The sequence below is a fragment of the Sciurus vulgaris genome, assembly GCF_902686455.1.
Source record: "Sciurus vulgaris genome assembly, chromosome: 3".
Lineage (NCBI taxonomy): Eukaryota > Metazoa > Chordata > Mammalia > Rodentia > Sciuridae > Sciurus > Sciurus vulgaris.
In genome coordinates this window covers 99414964-99438832 of record NC_136463.1, presented here as the reverse complement: position 1 = coordinate 99438832, position 23869 = coordinate 99414964, and the positions used below count along the sequence as shown (strand labels likewise).

At 34.2% G+C, this 23869-nt stretch overlaps 1 protein-coding gene across 15 annotated transcripts in view; it reads left to right on the top strand.

Annotated features, from left to right (window-relative positions):
- The window catches only part of GTDC1 (glycosyltransferase like domain containing 1), a 536746-nt gene that overhangs the window by 77769 nt on the left and 435108 nt on the right, over positions 1-23869 (top strand). For all 15 annotated transcript variants that reach the window (XR_013763076.1, XM_079135660.1, XM_079135653.1 and 12 more), the window contains one exon: positions 13112-13172. Coding sequence is in view for 11 of the 15 variants with exons in the window: in XM_079135660.1 (XP_078991786.1) it covers positions 13112-13172 (61 nt within the window). In the remaining 4 variants the exon portion in view is untranslated. The remainder of the gene's footprint in view (positions 1-13111; positions 13173-23869) is intronic.

The following is a 23869-nucleotide window of genomic DNA, read 5'->3' as shown; positions in this document are numbered from 1 at the left end:
TTCTATTCTCCTTTGATCTCATTCTCTAGACCTGCCTTCTTCGTGCTAATTTTTTTTTTTTTTTTTTTTGCTGTAAACCTAGGAACTCTGTTGTCTTTTCTTGAATCTCATGTTGTTTTCCTTATTGTCTTTTCCTTACTTTTTTTGTGACACACACACACACACACACACACACACATACACATATATATACATATGTATGTATATATATATTTATATATATACACACACACATACATACACACACACATGTACATCCTGTGGTATTTCTCTGGGAAAGAATATGTGAGGTAAAATATCTTTATTAAAATAATTTCCTCACTTGGTTATAATTTGCCTGAATAATTAAATTCTAAATTGGAAATGATTTTCCTTCAGAATTTTAAAGGAAATGCTCCATTGTAGAGTACAGTTGTTTTCCTCTGTGATTGCTTGACTGTGAACTGTGACTTGCTTGCACTGCTCAGCATCACCAGAGTTAGCATGTTGCTAGCCTGCATAAAAATCCAAATTCATAATTTCATATTGTTAGAGTCCAAAGCCTTTTTGATCCCCAACCAACTGTATAAGAAAAATAGGTAGAAGAGGAATGTTGGGTATAATAGCATGATATTTTAAAGTTTTTAAAGGTGAAGAGGGTAAAAATGGGATTGAAGGCAGAGGGACTGACAGCCAAACAGCAGATTGTCCACTGTGTTTAGAGAATAAAGGCAGCTAAGTCCATGTGAGGAGGATGTTCATGAAGTTGGAACACAGTAAATTGAGGTGTTCAATATACTGGAGGCCCCAGGCCTGGAGCTTTGAATTTGTTTTGTAAGCACTACTTTCACCCAGCTATCATCAGTTGTATGAAGCATTCCTTGACTTAGGGAAGGCTAAATGAATTGATGTCTGGTTTATCCTCCACTAGTACTTTGTATGTGTCTTTGTGTTTGCACATGTGTGCACATACATTTTAAGTACATAAGTGTCTCCCTCATTAGACTAGGTCCTTGGGGTATGGAGTAGTGACATAATTATGCATATGTTAAAGCACAGCAGATAGTTCTTAGCATATGTGGGGGTTGGGATGACATTGAAAATTGGAGAATGGCTAGTAAGAAGGAATTAAAGGACAAGAGAACAGAAGGTCATTCATTGCATTGTCCAGATTTGAAGAAATGAGCTTCTGATGAATTAGTCTACTGGGACTCGGGGGGGATACTACTTTAAACAATTACATTCTGATATTCCCATGAGCCTAAAATTTCAGTGTTACAAGTAAGGGATTTTCATCAAGGTATATGATTTCTTAGAAAAAGTAAAGAATTACTTAAAGGTTTTGCTTATATGTTTGTGTATTGATAGATCACTCAAAAGCCTGGATATTTAAAAGTATATTTAAAAAGACATAGCGTGTAACATATCACACATTTTTTAAATAACATGCTAATGATCAAGCTTTATTTTCTAAAAAAACTTTTAGATTGGGTAGTGCTCTACCAAGAATGGACAAACTAATGTCTTTAGGAAGATTTCATGATGCTTATTATAATTTATTAATCATTTTGTACATGCCAATCCTTGTGCCAAATAAATAAGGGACACTGTGTCATTTAGCAGCACAAATGATGAGCTAAGTTTTGTTTATCTTTAGATGGAGGTGATTGAAACAGAGAGGTTACATTTCTTGCCCAAGATTATTAGGTAGTAGCAGAGCAGTTAATGCTTGTCTCTAGTTTGTGTGTCTCTTCATCATCAAGCATAGTTCTTTGCAAGTATTGTGGGAGAGAGCTTAAGGAACACTAGTCCTGCAAGTGACATCACATGTGAATGCTATCACCTGCCCTACCATCAGATGTTCATGTTGTTTACAATTTCTTACGGTGGATGATTTCTCAGCTTTTTTTTTTGGGCGGGGGCGCCCTTATAATATTGGATATGTACCACTGGCTACTATACTGTCATGAATGAAGAATGATGCTCCATTATAAGATTATCATTGTTAGGTTTTTTCTTCTGTCTATTTAGAGAGTAACAGTGTTTTCTTTGAAAAACTTTCAGTATTAAGAAAACATTACTATCCTTGTTTAATGTGTTACTGATATAGTTTTACATAAAATTTACTTTTTATACTGTCTTATACTATTCTTTCACAAGCCTTAGAAAGCTTCCCCAACTGCTATTTCTCCTTAGTGCTAACTTTAAGAAGTCACATGTTTCTTCCTGAGCACCCAACCGTTTGGTTTTCTGTCAGATGGTTAGCAGGGCTTTAGCAAGTTGTTTTATAGTGAATGTCTTCAAGAGGCAACTTTTGAGGCAGAGTGCTGCAGAGAGACACCTGTAGAGATCAGCACACCTGCCCTCCAGCAAAAGACAGTAATTAGTTGCTCATACTCCCTTGCAAACTTCCCCAGTGTTGTTGCACATGAAACACACAGATCACAGCAATGCTGTCATGAGCTCTGCACTGTTGGAGTTGTTTATGCCCATTCAATTTTTAATGTTCGTATAAGACATTTTGATGGAAACCCTGAGCCCAAAGGGATTTGCATGCTTGATCAAACTTGTGATGATTTAAATATAGAAATAAAGAGAAACCTTTGGATTACTTTGACTGTTAACTTTTAGGACAACGTTAGTGGAAAACATTAACATGATACTTGAGGCAAAGATGTGTTTGATCAACCTTCACAGCATTTTGTTTCTTGACAGCAGGTATAGCTCCAGTAAATCTAAACAAATCCTTTAATGCTTATAGATCCAAGTGCTTGTGAATATTTGGATGGCATGGTCTGCATATTTTAAAAGATGATTTTTATACTAAACAATATTATTGAAATTAAATCACTGTCAAATACCAAACTTGTATTCTTATCATATTATATACTGTTTATAATATTCAAGGAAGATGACAGGCGATTGAACTTCAGTAAAATATAGAGGTATATATGAATTGGTTATATTGGGGCAAATTAAGTACTTGAGGAACTTGGAGGTCTTTTTGTATTACTATTTCAATTTTAACACTATATGTGGCCTAGATACCACGTGGGATGGGATAAAAGCTAGTCTTTTACTAGGTGAGTTTTCAAGTTATTTTTAATCCTGGGATTCAGTTCTTTGATTACATTTGTATTTAATTAATATACAGCTTCATGAAAGGTCCATTATAGTTTCTTAAATATTTAGTTTGCAAAAATGCTACCGTTCCTAATATCATAACAAATTCAGTTCACTTTTATTCCAAGAAAAAAAATAACCTCAGGGCCTCATCATTCAAGCATAGTCTGGTGGATATACATGCTTTTTAAGTTGGTTCTCAGAGACATATTGGTCTTATGGAATTGTCAGATTATAGTAGAACTAAAGAAGATGTTATACAGCATCAGACACTCATTGACAGAACTGGAAAACTTAGATGCTAATGAATTCAGTCACTCCATTGTGCTTCACAATTTTCCCTCATTAATACATAGGTAAAATTTTCCAGTGCGTTTCAGAACATAGTTATTCATTAGCACGTCAGTGAAAAATGGAATGAATGATGTGAATGTTAAAAAACTTACCTTTAGATTTTATGTTTTCCTGCCATACTTAGCCATATGTAAGCCTAAATGTGGATGAGCTGGGATGCTTTACTTGAGAGCTGATGATCATGATGCTAGCATGGATGAAACAATAGTAAAAAGTCTCTTCTACAGAGGTTGATTGAGGAATTTCACAAAACTCATTCATAAGAATCGATCTTTCTGTAGTGGCTTTTGGAATTCCTAATAATGTTGCAAAAAACATTTGACAGTGTTTTTTTTATGTAAACTTTGTTTACATGCCCTGGTTTGTGTGTTTGTCATTAAGCATTGTTCTTTCCAAGTACTGCGGGAGAGATCTTAAGGAATATTGATTGTATTAGTGGATGGCGGAAAATAATGTGAAGTGAATATGAATAGCTTATGAAATACTATGGTAAAAAGTGGATCCTGTTTGATACTTCAGTAACAGAAACTGCTTTTTCTTTTGTCTATTTTTTTCAGTATTACCCTATTGATTTTTTCTAGACTAAGTTCCTATGATTTGATTTTAACATTTTTTTTTTCTATTGGCACCTCAAAAATATTCTGTGTAAAAGCCATTTTATTTTCTTACCACAGTTAAATTCTTCTTTTAAGTCACAATCTGGATTCATTTAGCTACCTAGCTTTATTTTCTAATATTCTCTACCGATTATTTGTCTACCTTTGTAGAAGAGACTTTTTACTACTATTTCAGGACGAGTTCTATTTCTTCCTGGCATCATTTCTTGGTCTCTGAGCTCCAGTCTCATAAACTCCTGAGTTACTTCTGTTTTCTACCTGTCATTTGAGAATTAAATCATGTGTGTCTCCATTTTTTGGAAAATATGTGTTTCCTCAACTAGTTTATAACTTCATTATCGTTTTTCTTTTATTTTTTGATATTAATCCTTTCTGGCATATGGGAGAATGCTAAGTACTTTGTACTCATGCTGCACTTTGCGATATTTTAAGTACTGTGCCCTCTAAGTAATCTCCAGTTTTATAGTAGGAAAAAAAAGCTTCTTCCTGAGGAAAGTGAGAAAGGAAGACAGACAGAAAGATAGTCAAAAAGAAAGGAAGGAATGGTAAGACAGAAAGGAAGGACCAAAAAAAAAGGATGAACTAGCAAGACTATTGGGGGAGAAAGGAAAAAAGCAATGATTTTGAAAATTTAAAAACTTTTAAAGTTTGAATTCACTTATTAGCTCTATAACCTTGGATGAGTTCCAAAAGTCTTAGATATAAAATGGCAAGAATATCTATTTGGCTAGTTTGTTCTAAGGGTTAAATTATGAAATATATATGAAGGGTTTTTAGCATATTTTCTGCCACATACTAGATGGTTAACAAATGATAACTAACTTGTACTTTTCATGTGAAGAAAGTGAAGTGTAAAGAGCTGACCAAGGGTCATATAGTTAGTAAATTGTGGAACAGATTGAAACCAAAGGGGAAGTCCTTCTTACCCCAAAGCAATGCTTTTCAAATAAGGTACAACAAAATTGCTTGAAAGCCTTTTTAAAACACCGAACCCATCCAGAGTTTGTGGTTCATTGGGTCTGGGGTAGGGTCTGAGAATTTTGTATTTCTTAATAAGTTCTCAGTGCTTCTGCAGCTGGTTTAGAGATCACACTTTGAGAACCAGTAATGTATAGTGTGTTTCTCAGTCCTAGTTCTACATAAGGAATTATCTGGGACATAGCTGTGGACCCCCTTCTCTCCAGAGAAGTCTGCTACCTCTGTCCTCTCTTTTTAAATAAAACTTGCTTTCTATGCTTGAAAAAAAAAAAAAAAAGAAAAGAAAAGAAATTATCTGAAGAGCTTCTAAAAATTACTGATGAAACCAGAACCTCTGTTCAGGTACCTACGTGTCAGTTTTTGTTTTGTTTTGTTTAAACTTTTAAGTTCTCTGGTGATTCTAGTGTGCAGCTAAGGATAGGAAGTAGCACCCTGCCTAAAACCAGGCTCCTCATAGTTTTCCCGTAGAGCTGGGTACTAAGCAGAGCAGCTGAGACTGAGCTCTCCAAGATGCTCAGTGAAGTAGGCTATAGCAATGTCTTGTTTTTTGTGCTGTCATTTTAAACAATTGCTTCAGCTTAGACTTTTTAAATTATCTTACCTGTTCTAATTGTTCATGTGTATTGTTTGCATTTCCACATCCATTTTTACCCTCAAACAGTGTGTCTTGAATGCCTTCCTCAATATCTTGGGTGAATTTTATGTTAATATTTGGCAGAAGCAACTACTTAGCAAGAGTGTACTTGAAGTATAAGTAAATAAAGGAATGTATCTAAAGAATTAATCACATTAGCAAGTTAATGTGCTTTTTTAGTTCTGATTGTGAATTTTTTCCTTTTTCCTGAGAATCTCTTAGAAATCTTATGTTTCGTTTTAGGGAACTCAGTTGTGCACCCAGGATATAAGTAAAAAAGTAGTAGACTAATTGATTAAAGGAGTCACTTCTGCTGTTTGAGTCTAAATATATACAAACCAAGAGATGTAATCATTTACTGGATAAGAGTGAGCAAAATAACAAAATTTCATTAATCTTTAAGCAATAAGGTTCTAAATCTCTATGTATATGATTAAGATTATCATTGGCTATCACCCTTTTTGATACCTTCTTCTTTTTCCTGCTGAGTCTTATTAAAACTTATGACTGATAAACTTCCATTAAAAGGTTTGAGATTTACCAATTGAAAAACTCTTACTTCACACTGTCACCTCCAATTGAATTAGGCCTGTTAAACACAGTATTTTGCAAAGGGAAAAAGTCAATAGTTGTTTCCTTTAAAAAAATAATAATTGTAATTCATTTTAAATCATGCTAGAGGTGAGCAACTGCTATATACTACTAGATCTTTTGATAGTTGTTTCTTTAGTATGCAAATTTTAGGTTTACAAAGATTTAGTGCTTTTATTTAAGAAATTTGCCTAGAGGCTAGAATGGTAGGCTTTAGGGAGATATCTAGTTTGGTGTGAAATAAATAGTTGTTAAAGGATCACATGAATGGGGTCCCAGAAGATGAAGTAGGGAACTGAGACAGATTGAGGAAAACTGTACCTCATTTCATTTGCCTAAAAATATCACTGAATTAAAAATGAAGACAATCAACAATGGCAGTACAATACAAATCAGTGAAAATAAGACATTTTCTGTGTATTTTGTGGAAAGTTTTGACATGGGAGATCTTTAAAGGAAAGGGCTTACTATATGCCTAACAAAACAAGCTGTGCTCATCCTGAAAGGTCAGCCTCTGAACTCACAGCTTTGAAGGGAAGGCCCTCTCTTGACCAGGCAGGAAGGAGTAGGATACCCTTGTGGTCAGTAAGTCACTCAGCAGCATCACTTCTGGTTAGCAAGATGACAGATGTCACCCTCACATTCAAAAGAAAAGGGCTCAGGTTGCTATCTTGGGTTGGCAAGGCTAGGTATTTTAAGTTTGCAAGTATTAAGCAAATAACTTAATTGTTAAGACTTGTAGCTTTGGGGAAGTTTGAGAGGTCAAACACCTGCTTTGCAACACTGCTTTTCTGACATCTTTGGCTTCTAAATAGATTTAGTTTTCTTAAATGACTTATAATTTATTAAATATAGTTTTATATTGATAGTTTATTGGACTAATTGTTTAAATGCATTTATCTGTCTTTTTGGGTGTCTTTCAGCACTTTGGTGCTGAGATAGACCATTTGAACAAGTATTATCCAGCATCTGAGATGGCCTCTGTGTGCATGTCTCTGTTTTTGTCTTTGGTGGTAGAGGTTCAGAGGACTGAGGTAACACTGGTGCATCTTTGTGGGATACCATTCTCTTTTATCCAGGCTCAAAGTCCTTAATCTTGTTAGCATCTAAGATTATATATGTATGTATGACTAATATATTTACACAACTTTTACTCTTCAGCATTTTATTTATTTTTATTTTTGGACTTTAAGATTATTTTTTAAAAAATTAAAAAGTTGCTGTGTTCACTTGGTTCAAAATCAAAAAGTATAAAACCTTGTTACCCCAAAAGGGTATGAGGTCTTCCTTCCTATACCTAGTCTCTTGACTCTCACTTCTTTTATGTACTTACAATTAGTTTTGTCAGTTTTTTGGTGTATCCTTTTAAAGTTAGGTATGCATTTATCACCAATGCTTTCTTCTTTGCCCAAGCATTTATTTATATATTTATCTTGTAAATATTGTTTTTTGGAATATTTTTGAAATATTGCACTTAAATATAGGCAGTATAGTCCTATCATTAGGGCACAGTTTATTTCTGTTTGTTTGTTTTTTTTAACATTGAAATTAGTCTAAGAACTGACCCCATGCCCCACTGCCCACACAGCTTTGGGAAGAAGCAGTACACAGAGGTCTTCAGAAGGTTTCATGGATATGGATCAAGGCCCCACATACCTCTGCTGTCTCAGGGGGCATGCACATCATGTTCTGAGGCCCTTCCACTTCTCTGTCCATAGAAATGTTTTCTGTTCATGAGTTGTTGTCTTTTGACATCTTAGGCTTACAGAAGTCTCTCTTGTGTTTTGTAGATGATTTCATTCTTGTGCTCTCCTCCCTTCATATAGTTTTGCTTCTGAATTTCAATTTTCTATGAGTTTATGTTTGTAGTCATACGCGGTAGAAGCTGTATTTTACTTTTTGTGATGCTGGGATTGAACCCCAGTGCTTTATGCTTGTTAGGCAAGCACTGTACTGCTGACTTACGTCCTGGAAATGTTTTTTAATCTGATTTTTCTAGTCCTAGTTGAGTATATAAGTGTAATAATACTGGGAATCATTTGAAGTTGCCCGTTCTTTTGAATTTCACTTCTATCCGGTGGTGGTTGAGAGGATGAGATCCGGAGTGCGACTGCAAGGGAATGAGGTTTTGCTCTGTTGTTTACTGAGAACATGGCCTGAACAAGTTGCTTAATCCCTTTCTCCTTTTAGTTTCCTACTTTGTTAAGTGGGAAGATAACAATATTATCTACTTCAGAGGTATGATGATTACATTATATACTGTCCTCATGTAATACATCATGTGTTTGCTACTTGAATTTTTATATGTTTGTGATTTTATTAGACTTTTGCAGGATATGATTTAGTATTTTGACATCATAATTTTCAGTATTATTGTATTTGTTTAAAGCAGTTATTTAACTCTTGATTTCAGGGCACAACCTTCTTATTTTAAACAGTAACTATAAATCTGTCCATAAGTTGTTTGGATAAAATAGTAGATTCTGAATGAGGACTATAGTATAGGAAAATTTTTTTTCTCATTTTTTTTTAACATTATTGTTTGTGAATACTGTTCTCCACCCCCATATCCTTTTTTTTTATGTGTAGAGCAGTAACATTTCATAGAATAATAATGCAGACCACATACCTAAAAAAGGTTTTAGTAGCCACATTAAAAAGTAAAAGGAAATGTGTTTAATTAACCACTGTAGTTTACTTAATATAACTTATATAAATTATTAACTGAACATGTAATCAATATAAAATTATTGAGATATTTCTCATTCTTATTTTTTTTGCACTGTATATTTTCCATTTATGGTACCTTTCAATTAAGAGTATAGCTGCATTTCAAGAGCTCAATAAGCACATCTGGCTAGTGGTATTGGATAGCAGTTATAGAGTCTGGACTTCTTTTAAAGTTGTCTTTTTAACTTAGGGGTTTTTTTTTATAATACTGTACAAATACTGATAAAGTTAGTTGTACAAATGGGTAGATAAAAATTATTAGCTTATAGTTTTGAAGGAATCAGGAGAGAGTTTTGTATTTGGGCATGGTCAGTGAATATATGGATTTAATTGAAGTTCTGAGGTCAGGAGCAGGATGAAACCCTGATACCCCTAAGAGTAAAGCCTTGGAAAATTTCTAGAAAAGGAGACTGTTGTAAAATAGAGAAAACCCATCAGTTAGAGGAGAACTGTAAGGCAGTGGTGCACTGGAAACCAGTGGGAAGGAATTTCAAAGAGACATAGTTAATAGAAGTGCCCCATGCCGTAGTACAGTGAGGAATGAGAATGCACAACTGGTTGTTTTTTTTCCAAACTTCGTAACTGTTTCAGTAAAGACTAAGAAAATCACAATGTATTAATTTGAGCACTGAATGGAAGTTGAAGTAAAGACAGTGAACATACATTATTGTTTTTGAAAGCTTGATAGGGATAGTTGGTAATAAGTGTGTTATTGGTAGAGGAAAAGGAGCCAGTGAAGGGGAAAAGATTGAAGATAGAGGTAAAGAAGGAGAATGAGGACTGGGGTTGTGGCTCAGTGGTAGAGTGCTTGCTAGCATGTGTGCAGCATTGGGTTCGATTCTCAGCACCACATATAAATAAGTGAATAAAATTAAGGTTCATCAACAACTAAAAAAAGATGTTAAAAAAAGGAAAATGATGGAGCAAATTCCTAGAAATGGCTTCAATAAATAATATTCAGGTAGAGTGTTCAGTAGTGGAAAAGAGGAAGGACAACCATGAGATAGGAGTTTAGATGTTATGAAATGGGAGAATTTGTATATGATAGAGTAGGTTCTTAGTAGCAGACGACGGCTAGTTTGAGTTGCAGATAGCTGGGTGTTTGTTAAACACACTCAGATATGTTATACGCTTCTTAATTTCTAGAAGTGCCACAGAACCAAACTTGACTGTTAATAGCTAGGAATAGCCTAAGCCAAGATAAACACTCCATGATTGTATTTTAGGAGACACCAAGTTCTGTTTTCTAGGAATCATTTAGTAGAATATCTACACAGTTGTCTCAAAAGAACAAAATGCTTTCACCACAAGATTTATCTTGTAGTTGTCCGCCACCTTGATTTGGCTCACTTCTGTTTTCTAAATCTTCTATGACTTTGGTTGAACCTGGGTTCCCTGTGGAAGGCATGATGAAAGAATGTTGAACATGTAGTTTTTAACTTTTAGTTTTTAGTTTTTACTCCTTAAATATAGGAGGTTAGTGCATGCTGGAAAGGGGCTAGGGTCCGACTCTGGTTCTGGTTCTTGTTTTCTCATGAGTTGTAGTAAAGAAGGGGTGACTAATTCGGTGAATCTGCTTATAAAATGGCTCACGTACATGACTCTTAAGTTGATTTTGGCTATTTGGCAAGAAGCATTTGTACCTTGCTTGTGTGTCCTCACAACATGGCAGCTGACAGCTGACTTCTCCCAGAACGAGTGATCCAAGACAGCAAGGAGGAAACTGTGATATCTTTTTAGGACAAACGGTATTAATTCCACTGTGTTTTTCTGGTCACTCAGATCAACCTTGATGTGGGACAGGGGTTAATACACAAAGGCAAGTATTCCCTAAAGGTGAGGATTACTGGGACCCTTTTGGACTACCATACACCCACTTTCTTTGGCAGAAGTTGATTATTTTCATCTGTAGGAACAAAAGCCAAAATTCTTTTAATTGAATGGAACTTGATGAGAATTTAGATAGAATGTGGTTCTTTGTGTTAAGGGTACAAAATGTGTAGTATTGTCACCCAGTTTACTTAATTTAATTAAAAACATTTTTATTGGTTCATTATAACTGTACATAAATACTTGGATTCATTGTGACAAATTTGTTCATGCATGTAGCATAATATGTTCAGTTTAATTACCCAGTATCTCCCCTTTTCCCCTTTCTCCCCCTGCTCCCCTTTCCCTACTCCATTGGTTTCCCTTCTTTTTCACATGGGATCTACTCCCTTTTCCCTTTTTTGTTCTCTAGTTTCCATGTATGACAAGAAACATGACCTTTGACTTTTCTGAGTCTTCAGCCAGTTTGTTTGTTTGTTTAAAATGCTGTGCAGTGACTTATTCTCAGGCTTATCTTTTTTTTAAAATTTTTTTTATTATTTTTTTTTTAAATTAAAAATCATAAATTTACATAGGGCATTATTGTTTGATTCATTCTGTTTTTTTCCCTTCCCCCCACCCCTCCCACCCCTCTTTTCCCTCTATACAGTCCTTCCTTCCTTATTTTTTAAAGGTAGGATGTATCAGAAAGTCATCACTCACTCTAGGTGTGTGCATTCTGGAGTGTGCAGACAAGATTTTGTGATACTTTGCTTCCGTAATTCTTATCCTATTATTATCTCTGAAATTCAGATGTCTGAATAACTGTCCCCATGGTTCTTTCTTGGTCTCAATTGTCTAAGACCCTGACTGACTTAAAGAATTGGGGGGGGGGGGGAGATCTCTGTGACATAATAGATTGTATATATAGGTCATTCTCTCATGCTTTGATCACATTTTCTTGTTTATTTCTTTCATATCATGTGTCACAAATTGAAGTGATATTGCTGATATACTTGTTTGTCCTCCTGCATCCTTCCACCGTTCCCCAAAATTAAGCTCCAACAGGGCAGGGCTTTGTTTGGCTTGTTCACTGCTGAATTTTCAGCACTGATGGCAGTGCCTGGTAGATGTTCAATATTATTTTTGGAGAAATATACTACATGATCATTATTTGAAACAGGCCATTTTGAAAAGTAATTTTACCCTCCTTCTTCTTGATTTCTACGTTATCAGCTTGCATTTATTTATTTGTTTACTACACACCCCAGTCCAGGATGTTCTCTGTGGCTGTGAATGCTTTCCCATCTTGTTCAGTGTTGGTGCCTGGAAACTTCTCCAACATGATTGCTTTCTGATACAAGTTATTCTGACTCTGTGATTACTGTTACAAATTTATTATTTTAAGAGATATGTTTGGCTAATTCTGTAACTTTGTGCTATGTATACTGTTTGGGGCCACATTTCCTTTTGCTTTGATTGGTTCTCCTTTTGCTTTTCATATAGTCAGTCTCTCTCTCTCTCTCTCTCTCTCTCTCTCTCTCTCTCTCTCTCTCTCTCTCTCTTTCTCTCTCTTTCTCTCTCTTTTTTCTTCTAGTTCTGACTCTGTGAGCATTGCTATACTATACCTAAGGACATCTTAGTTCTTTTCAAGACTGTATAAGGCTTGCAGGCAACACGGGGCTGTGTGAGTTAAGTAATAGTTTACATCTGATATAGTGCTTTCCAGAAAGTAGAGTTCCTAAGGTATATTTCCCAGATCAGCAAGTATCAGTGTACTTCTGTTTGGGATGAAATCCCCAAACTTGGACTGATTATCCGTATGCATTTCAACTCTCCCTTGAGATTTTAAGCAGTTTTCAGCATAGGTTTTTGATAGTTTTTTGGATTGTGGACCTTCTTGGCAAATTTGACAAACAATTGCCCTCCCTAGAGACATATCCGTTTACATAAACTCACACATTTTACATCCATCATACAGGAGTACATAGACTTCTGAAAGTCATCCATTGACCAAGGTTAAGGATCTCTAATCCAAATTATTATTATTATTATTGTTATTGATTTATAATTGATTTGGGAAATCCTTGGGAAGACTGAAAAAGTTCTTACTAATTAAAAATAGAATCACTGAGCACATTTCTATTCTTAAGACATTTTTTTCCCATCTTGTAATATCCAAGAACCAGACTAGGTAATCCAAATGAGCTCTTGTCCAAGTCAAGATTCAGAATTCAGACTGGATTTATTTTTAAGTAAACTTAACAACTTAATTATGTTCTTTTTGATCTGGCAGGTACCTTTGCAATAGACCAGATTGGACATCTGCAGAGATATCGGTATACCTGGTTTATCAGGTAAGCAAATTTTGTGTAATTTTTGTATCTTCATCAATTTAGTCCTTTGGCAGTCTGTGACATTCCTGTCATGTAGATCAGTATGATGATCAACATTTATAAAGAGAAGGAAACAGTCTTTCTTAAGTTTTACCAGATTATTTCCCTGCTGCTTGAAGTCTGATTTCTTTATTTTTATCTCATTATTATTTCATATATTCACACTTCTGTAATATATGAAAATTCCCCACTCCTCTTTTTATGTATATACTTTAGAGGTTGTGGACAGCTCTCATATTGTTTCTTGGTTGTTAGCCAAGTTATACGCATTTAACTCCTTTAATCTTTCTTTGTAGTTGAGTTAGCTAGGCTGCTTTTCCCAGATTTCCCCCCATTTCATCTGCACCATTAAGGAATAGAGAAAGAAAGAAAAAAAAAACAAAAAAAGGCAAACAGTTCATTGTTTGGCTTCTTTTACACGTTTCATTCCTTTTGCTTTCTGGTTTTGCCTTATATTCCTTGTTGAACTAAAGCCAGTCAGATGTCATTCTTTGGACCATTGGTAAATACATGAATGCCTTGCCTAAAACTATTGGTGTCCAATGTAGTAACAGCATAACCACTGTAACCTAGAGCAAAGAAAGGAAAATGTAAAAGAACAGTGAGGATCAAAATAAGGCATTCAGTTACGTGGAAGATTTAGGTATGCCACCCAAAGTAAATCATTGTACCTGAACTCTTTAACACAGCTTTTGTTGTCCTTAAGTATTGAGCATAAGCATAGGCACTAAACTGAATAATAAGAGAAGCATGAATATTGTTTGAAGTTTGGCCACTGTTCGTTCTTGGTTTCTTCCCCATATTCTCACTCTCCCACTGCCTTTTCCAATACTGATCATGACTTGCTCTCAGATTCTGTTGCCTTGAACAAAACTGGGGATCATATTGTGGGAAATTAGATAGGCACAGGTGGTGAGTGCTCCATGCCTCCATGTGTGACATCTAGGGTAAGTGCTTTAGTTTTTGCTATTTCTATAACAGTCATTGGTCTTCTTTTAACAGCTGATTCAGTGGAAGTATGCAAGAGGAAGAAACTAGTAGATTTTTGGTGCTATTTATCATCACTGTATTAGTTGTATAACTCCTCCCTTCCATCTCTGATTGGCAGGGAGAAGCATTTTTTTTTAATATAATACTGAGCTTAGTGTAAAAATATGTCAGCATGGGACTGTCACGGTTCATTCTTTCTTTTCATTTGGTGTGTATAAAATGGACCTCCACCTCTACTTATCTTGTGCATTAGAGAGAAAAAGGTCATACTCTTTGAGATGAAGGCTTATTGGTGTTTTTGGTCACCAGATTCAGATAGTATATTTAGTTGAAGGTTGAAATAGCACACACTTGACTTTCTTATTTGTTTTAGCTTTGCTTCTAGTACAGAATTGAATAGGATTGTAGAGACGGTTTTCCTGTTTGTATCTGTGGCAACTTTCTAGATGATTTGTGGTTTAATCCTTCAAACATTCTTTTTTCAGTCATTTACCTTGTCTTTCCTTTTGAAGATATAAGACATTCAGATTCTAATATTATACTTTTCTTCTTAGATTTTTAAATCTGGAGAAATCAGGGTCAGAATAACAGCTGATTTAGTTCCCTCTGTATTGTGACCTAAAAATTATAATACCTAATGTTAGTTCCCTCTCTCTCTCTCTCTCTCTCTCTCTTTTTTTTTTTTTTTGCCAAATTTTACAGACTTCCTTCATACTATCAGCTTTTAAATACGATTATGTGATTGTGAATCATGTATTTCTTGGTCTCTGGCCTCATAAGTGGGTAGCTATATGATTTGGACCCTTTCTGACTTAAAAAAATGTTAATGTCTCACATGGCTCTAAACTGTCAACAATATTATACTCAACATTAATTGTGTTAGGCAATTGATACATTCTTTACCATAACTCTTGTTGCTTGGGTCTCTTCAAAATCTGTCAAAGAAAACAAAAAGATAACCTGACTTTAAAGGGGCAAAAAAAAAAAAAAAAAAAAAAAAAATCACCCTACCCCATACTATATTATTCTTTGTTCTCTATTTGCATCAGAGTGACAATCCCACACTGTCTCAATTGAGTCAGTCTAGCACAAAAATAACAAACAGCCTGGCACTGCTATAGGCTTGCAGCCAAAATGTTTTGTGTAGCTTGGTTCTGGCAGTGGTTTTTGTGAGGCAGAGGGTCTACCCTTACAGCATCACTGAAGGAAGGCAAGCGGCCGATTTATTTCTTACACCCATTTTTTTCCCCTCTTGTCTTCCTCTATCTCCATGAAGACCACCATTGTGAGGGGAGGGGGGAGAAACATTTTTTTTTCCCCTGAAGTAGAAATGTCATTCTCCTTACAACTCCCACATTTAGTAAATGGCATTGTTTCCCATAAAAGCTTGTGCTAAACTTGCCATTTCCAACTTTCGTAGAGACTTCCTTTACAGTTGCATTTTTGCTATACTTTTCAAAAAGCCCCAGTGAATATTGCTAACTTTGGTCATGTTGACATTGTATTTTTGATTGGTTGGAATCTTGTCTTCTTCACAGCTTATTATTTGAATTTGAAACTTTTCAGTAATATTTACTTATAGGAATTTTTATGCCAGCATATCTCTTGTTGAGACCCAAAAGTCTGCCATTGTTTTCTATTTTTGTCTAAAACTCAGGGTCAGCTCATATATTTTACAAATTTAATACTCATTTTTAGAATGACTGATAAGTGTTGTTGCCAGATAAGCAAGTGAATTTCCATGAAAATAAAAGATGTGCCTTTAAATTTTATTTTTGAAATCAAACTGCAAGGTAAAACAGAAGTGCTTTTAAGCTTCTCAATTCTTACTGAATTATAGTCGGTGACCTACTGTTAAGAGTGTGAAAATGTGGTGTCATGAGTTTTAATGGAGATGATTTGAGCAAGATACTAGATTTTTCACAATGAGCAAGCATTCTGTGAAATTTCATAGAATGTTCTTCAAAATGTACATGTGTTTTCTGTTGTATTAACTAAAAACAGATTCTTTAGTTTCAAAGGAACTATTTTAAAAATTAGCCTTTTGTAGTTAAGGTAAGAATAGTTATAGACAGAAATTTTTAAAAGAAGATTGCTATTAGTGTGATGGAATTTTACTTTAAAATTGTCAATGACTTGGTATTAAGAAAATTACTTTGAGAGGAAAAACTCCGTGCTTTTTTTGTAACAGTGTAACAAATATGCCTGAAAAGAAAGTATAAACAGTGGTTCTTGTTAGAATTATTAATGTGAAACATTTTTGTATGCCATACATATGGGGAAATATATCTACTATGGGTACATTAACATAAAACTGTGCAAAGTAACAGTTTTTCCCCCCTACAGGTTTATTTTTAATTTAGAAAATGTTTTACAGTCATTAAAAGGATTTGTAAAACAGGTATATCTGAAGTATGCATTAAATAAACTCACCTGTTATTTTCCTTTATTCAAGACAGGTTCAGCAACATATTGAATCATTACTTTAGCAAAACAAACAAATACTCAAATTACTTTTTATGTTTAATGCACTATGAATCCCCTTTTTCCCTAATGATGTCTTTTAAAACATGTACTTAAGCACCTTGTTTTATGCAGAGCTACTAAAAGGAAGCTGGGTGAGTTATCTGTTAAATTACATTGATTGGCTCTTTTTTTTTTCTTAAATATTTTTAGTTGTAGATGAACACAATACCTTTATTTTGTTTATTTTTATGTGGTGCTGAGGATTGAACCCAGTCTCTCATGGTGTGCAAGGCAGACACTCCACTGCTCAGCTCCAGCCCCAGCCCCAGCCCCAGTCCCAACCCCAGTCCCAGCCCCATACATTGATTGACTCTTTAGGTTAACATTTGAGTTTCTGAAGTAATAGTACTGAGAAGAAATGCCAGTGAAAGGTTTTTTCTTTTGGTTCAGGTAAATTCATGACTGTTTCTCTTGAATTCTCTGTGGCAAAATCTGATAATATTAGAATTGATGATTAGACATAACAGACAAAATCCTCTTTCATTCTGTATGCCAACATATATTGAATAATTCTTATTGCATACTTAATATTATTTATTGACTTTTAAATATGTGTTTTGCAGTGGTACAATTTTTATTTGCAATTAAGTTCTTTATTTTTTCATGGTGGGAACATATAACTTAGGAAATGCAACATGAATTGTCCCATTTACTTTTTCTAAGTACACATAGAAGCATGGGAGAAATATAATATATTTGAGAATTATAATGTTTATGCAATTTTTTGGTAAATGCTGTTGAGTTTTCATTTTTTTGTAGACAATAAATTCTATGCTGTTGTTTAATTCAAAATATGCAGTAAAAGCTATTGTATTTTTATAGTGCAATAGTATATGATTTTTAAGAATTATGATATAGTAAGTTCATCATTACATTTGTTGAAACATGAAAGAATAAATGTATTAGATAACAGAAAAATTGGATAAGTACTGTATATTATTTCAACTAGGATTTTATTATGTTAAGTACCAAGTTTGTAATTATATCTAGTATTTTATTTCTTTTGAATTTCAGTGTAGCTTTCAAACATAACTCCTGGGTTGGTGATTTGAATATATAGTTTGATGTCAAAAAAGTAACATGGTAACAGATAATGATTTCAAGTTTATGTGGTCAAAATGTGAATAATTTCCCTTAGACAAGTAATGCACACGTTAGTGTCAAAATTCAGTAGAGTAGTTCATAAAAGGATACTTATTAATTCAGTTGTTTGATTTTTCCCTCCTAATTTTTGATACATTTCGATTTTTTCCATCCCAAGGTATTATATGATCATTCCGTAAACACTTAAATACTTTCACAAGTATTTCATGTTTTCCATGGATCTCACACTGCTCACTTTTTATCTATGTACCATATGAGTTCCCCCTTTTTGGGTTTACGCTGCATATTTTAAGCTGCTGATAGTGTAAGTAGATTGTAAGGTAAAGTGACATTTAGCTTTTTGAGGTAGTCTCATTTTTAGTATGAGAACAGGTTCTTTTTTTTCCCTCCCCCTGTCTTAAATCTTCTCACATTTCCTACTAAAACAATCTTACTAACACTGAACAAAGAAATTCAGGGTTTTGGCTAGAGCAGCAATTGAAATGCAACAAAAAGTGGCTACTACAATACAATTTTATTAATGAATGATCTACATTGGTTCCAGCTGTGTCCATGTGATTAGGCCTTCACCAGGCAACAATGGGTATTTCCCTATTGCTTTTATTTTATTTCCAAGAATGTGTCATCTGTTACATCAGCCCCTGCCAATATGCCCCTGTAAAAGTGTTTTTTTTTTTTTTCCCCTTCTAAATTTCTGAAGCATACGTTGAATACCCACACATATCCCTGCTGAAATATTGTTTCTATTGAACAGTAGCCTAGATTTGTATGCCTGGTCTTGCATCCCGAAATCTCAGATTATAAATTAAAATAAATGTTTATTAAGTTTATTACTAAATTTTCAGAAGTATGGTTGCCTAGTAATGCTAAAGATAGGCTTTTTGCTTTTACGTTTCCATCTTAATATTTTATTGCAGTGGTATAATGTGTTATAGAGGTGGACAAGCTTGCAGATTGAAATGGGGATCGTCCAGATTGTTCCCTTCCCTGGACCATATGGTATAGTTCTAAAAGCCTTTTGTACGCTGTCTGTTCAGTTTATTGTAAACTCAATCTTTAGTGCACCTAAAAAGATAACCAAATAAAAGTGGGCCTGAGAAAAAGGACTTTATATTATGTAAGGACCCCAGCTCTATTTAAGAGATAACTGCAGATGAAATTGAAGTTGAGATGATGTTATAAACAAGGGAACTTGTCATTCTCTGAATATTCTTTTGAGATCATATGGATTGTCATAGATTGTCTTTGAATACTGATTTTAAAACGAAAGCAGTTATGTTATCTAACTATGCTTATTATCTTTATTCTATTCTTGCAGATTCAGAAAGAAAAGAATGTAGCTTTCATCTATCTTATAGAGGAAACCTCTAGGAGCAATGCTAAGTAATATATAAACTATGGGTTTTATACACATTAGGTTATTTTTTCCTGATCTCAGTGAGAATTTAGTTCTAGATAACATTTACTAATTTCACCCTTTTAGCTTTTACCTAGACACAGAAACAGTGGATGCATTTTTAGATTTTTTTTCTTTTTTTACTTTTCCTCACTTCCCCTACAACTTATTATGCTTCTGTACTTCTATTTTAGAAAAATAGGATAAAAAGTTACTTATACCTATGCTGATTCTCGGTAAATTGGAATGAGTGATTTCTCCTGACTCCCTTTTTCTCCTTGCCTCCAAAGTAAGTCACTGTTAGAAAAGAACATTAGACATTACCCACTGCTTTTTGGCACAGGAGATTTGAAGTTGAAATTCTACCAAATGGGGGGAAAAAGCCTGTGAAGAATGTGATTCTTTACTCTGTCATTACCCTGAACCACTGAAAGGGTAACTGAGAGGAACTCAAATGTTATTGGAATGTGTAATTTTCCTTTGAATGGCCACAGTGAAATATATTTGAACAAAAAAAGGGCAGAAAAACTATATGTGGTGTATGGAATTGATGGTGAGTGAAATTAATGAATCTTTTCAACATTGTGCAATAGAAATTACCATAAGAACAGTATATATTTAAAATTTGTCCAAGAGAAGTATACATAGAGAAGGATTATTATCTTAGGGAAATTACTAGAGATAAGACATATATAGACTTAGAATAATTTAATAGAGCCAGTTGTAAATTGTACACAGATATTTGTTGGGATATATATTTTTTAAGTTTGAAAAATTTTCAAAAACAGAATCAGTTATTTCAAGTGTATGTGTGGCCTTTCCTGTTTAAAACATAATGTTATGTGATTTTTCATTTATTCTGAAGCAATGTTCTAAAATGCTCATGGAATTGTAAAATATACCCTACACTTTCAAATGTCAGGTCCTTCCTTCCCTCTTACTTCTTTACCTTCAGCTATTGATTTATATGTGTATATTATTGTATATAAGATTGATATATTCCATACTATAAAAATGTTTTATACGTTTGGGGTCTTGAAGATTCCAGTTAAGAAAAGAAAGAAAAATCTTGTAATGACTGTGTAACAAATGGATTCCCATGGAGGGATTTGACCATGTTTATTAATCCAGATTATTGAAGATTATAGATAAGTTGTAGAAATAAAAATTCGAATTATTTTTTCTGGCTAGGAAGGACTAGATCATACCTAAATCAAGAAAGAAAGAGCTTTCGATAATCTAATAATAATCTTTGTTGTTGCTTTCTTTTAATGGGAAAAATGCCCCTGGCTCCAAGTAGTAGAGAATCTTACCAATAGTAATCTAAATGAGTAAGGATTTTATTTGTCTCATGTCATAAGGAAGCGGAGGGAAGTTGCTTCTTAGGTAACTGATGTTATCAGGAATCCAGGTAACATTTTTCTTTTCTATGATCCTTAGCACTGAACTTTTGCTCTTATTTGGCTGGTGATTTTTCCACTTCTAGAAATTGTGTTTACTTTCAAGCAGGAAGAAAAACAAAGGGAAAACTCAGGTTTCTTCTGATAGGGAGTGTTCTCCTCTTTTTTTTTTTTCTTCTCTTTTTCTTTTTAAAAAAAGGGATGCCTGCTCACAGAGAGGACTTATATGTCTTACACAAAAGTTTATCACATAACCCTCTCTAGACTGAGATAAATGGTTTTAACGTTCCAGCCTTTTTTCTGGAGGAAGGCAAGGAGAAGGGGAGTTGGACCCACTGTGGAATGAGCTGTCTTGAAGCTATCTGTTGTATCTGCTGTACTTGCTCAGTTCTTTTGTATCCATAGCTGCTGACCTTTAAACTCTTTGGGTACTTGGTTTGTATAATAACTTGCCTTTGGCTCTTTTTTGAATACCCAGCGTGTGTGTTTGTATGGTAATGTGTTTCTGGGTGTGAGGACAGAGAACCTTAATTGGGTCCTCTTGGTGTTTTATTACGTAGCACAGTGATTGACCTTTATTATCTTTTGAATGAATGAGTGGATGAAAGAAGGAATAGCAAATATACCTGTTAAACTTATTGCTGTAAATCATTTATACATTCAAATAGTGATTTAGTATTTTCAATTTGCAAACCGTAGTAGACTAAATCTTGTAGAATTTTTTGTTATTTTTTCCTATGTGATTATCAGTGTAATGGTGTCAAAGTTATTTTAAGTAGAAGATATTCTGTTACGAGGATCATAGGAAATTCTCAAGATGGTTTAATATCAGTGTTTTTTGGGAGTGACTATTCCATGACTAAAAAAAAATATGGTTTATTTTTCACTCTGTGCCTACACTGTTGTTTAAACAAAGATGTTTTGTAGTATTCATATTAAAATCTCAGTTTTTGAAGAAATTGGCAAGGTGTATTTATTCATAAGGCAAGCAGGTAATTTGATAATTTATATTATTGATGTTTATTTACAAGAAGGAGTTATAAGATCCTTGGAAGCCTCATGTGACTAAGGGAATACTAAATTAGATTTTATATTAGATGGCATTTTGGGTCTATTATTTCTTTTAATTCTTAGAGTGATAGGTTCATAGTTTTTAATACACATGCAAATGGTTATGTATAGTTGAATTTCACATTCAACAGAAACCTTAAGAAGTTATCTTATATTGGCTTGTCTTGCTCTAAATTGTCTTAGAAGAAAGCTGGTTACTTTTTCATTCAAAATTTCCAGATAAATTTTCTTAGAATCTAACTTGGTAGTGTAATCAGTGTCTTACAACTCCTCTAGTGTCTAACTGAAATTCTTTGTTATATTTCCATGCTGTTTGTTATTTTGGCCTCAGGGGACAAAATGAACAACTACCTACTCTCTCCTATACAACATCCCCTATGTAGCACTATTTGAATAAATTCTTCCCTTTTCATTCATGTTGGCATGGCAGTTGGTGCCTTAATTAATAAAATAACCTGTGCATGGATAGAACTTATCTCAAACCAGGAAATGTATTTAAGTGCCTGGAACTCAAATTTTCCAACTGATCAGTTTATGCTTACTGTGAATAAAGGAAGTCTTTTTAATATTCAGAAGCAGTCCAGGAGTATAGTTCCTACATAATCATAATTTAGGCAAGATAGTTTCCTAGATTTGAAGTTGGGTATTCATAGTTGTCTTTGGCCCTTAAAGTAATATTTTGGTCATACTTTTGGAAGTAATAATTTATAGACTAACACTATGCTCTTGAGAGTATTGTATGTAAAATTTCAACCTTCTCTTGCTACTTCACTTTTCTATTCTCAGTGATCAGTGTGGTATTCAACATATAGTAGGCAGTTTGTAAATATTTGCTAAGTGAATTGTTTTAGTATCTCTTGGCAGTGCTTCCTGATGTAGGTAACTTTGTTCCTTGTATTTCCCCATTTATCTTTGTTTGTTTTATGCTGCCTAGTAAGTACTCATACTTTGTGTTTTATTTTTTAGTTTTGCTGCGTTAATCTTTTTATTTAATGGTATTAGCAATGTTTTAGGACTTCCTTGAATACTGTAAATAATGCTTGAACAAGTTACTATGTGATGGTGCTGCAGTTTTCAATTCAGGAATACCTCATTTTAAAATTTTTCCCTCATAAGGTAAGGAATTATTGTAGCCTATTGATAAGGATTCAGAATATATAATTGAATGCCTCTTGTTCATAGCACTTTTTGCTGGGTTATGAATATATACAATTGCATGTGAACTTTGCTGCTAAGGAATTGAAATCTGGCTGGGAAGACATATATATATAATATATATATATATGTTCAATTATAATATAAGAGTTTTCATGGTAATTTCTCTAATTGGGGTAAAAGCAATGTGTAGGAATTATAGAGAAAGTATAAATAAGTGCTTCTGAGTAACTTGAATATAGGTGAGTGATTGACTACTTCATAGATGAGTTGGAATTTACATGGGGTCTTGAACTACAAGTAAGAATTTGACAGGTGGTGAAGGCAAAAGTGTTGAGAAAGAAGGAACAGCAGCAGCGGCATGTGCAGGTGGGAATGTGCATGGAATATTTGAAAAATTGATGAGGAGTCTATTATGTATGGGGTAATGCTATGTTTGGTGGAATGACAGGAAATTGAAGCTAGAATGGAGCTTGGAACCAAACTATAAGGATCATATTTCTTGTTAAATGTTTTTTTCTTTATTTCACATAAAAATCATAGGTTTTTGTATAGAAGACTGATATTTAAATACCTGTAAGTTTCTGAGGAAGAATGGAAAACAGGTTAATATTACTATAAGTAGGGAAAGCACTTAGAAGGCAGATATGTAATTCAGGTTGAAGGTAATGAGGGAGTGGGGTTGGGAGCCAGAAGGCCTTGGGAGAAAGACCTGATTCCAGAGGCCTTAGTGGGTTGGCTTTAAGCTCTGTGGTGTTGTGATTTGCTTAGTGTTCAGCAGTGTCTTACTCCCAATAGAGGGTACTTTCCAATTGTGAGCCCTCCTTTTATCTACATCATTTTGGCAAATTGTGGAACATGTTTTTGGTCCTTGAACCTGAGAGATCAACTGTTTTAACCTGAATTCTGAAGGAAAACAAAAGGAATAAAGGGTTGAATGGCTGTTGAGTGAGCTGAGGGCATGTTACATTTTCTCAACTCTGCATTGTCTGGCTCTTAGTTCACCTTCTTGAAGT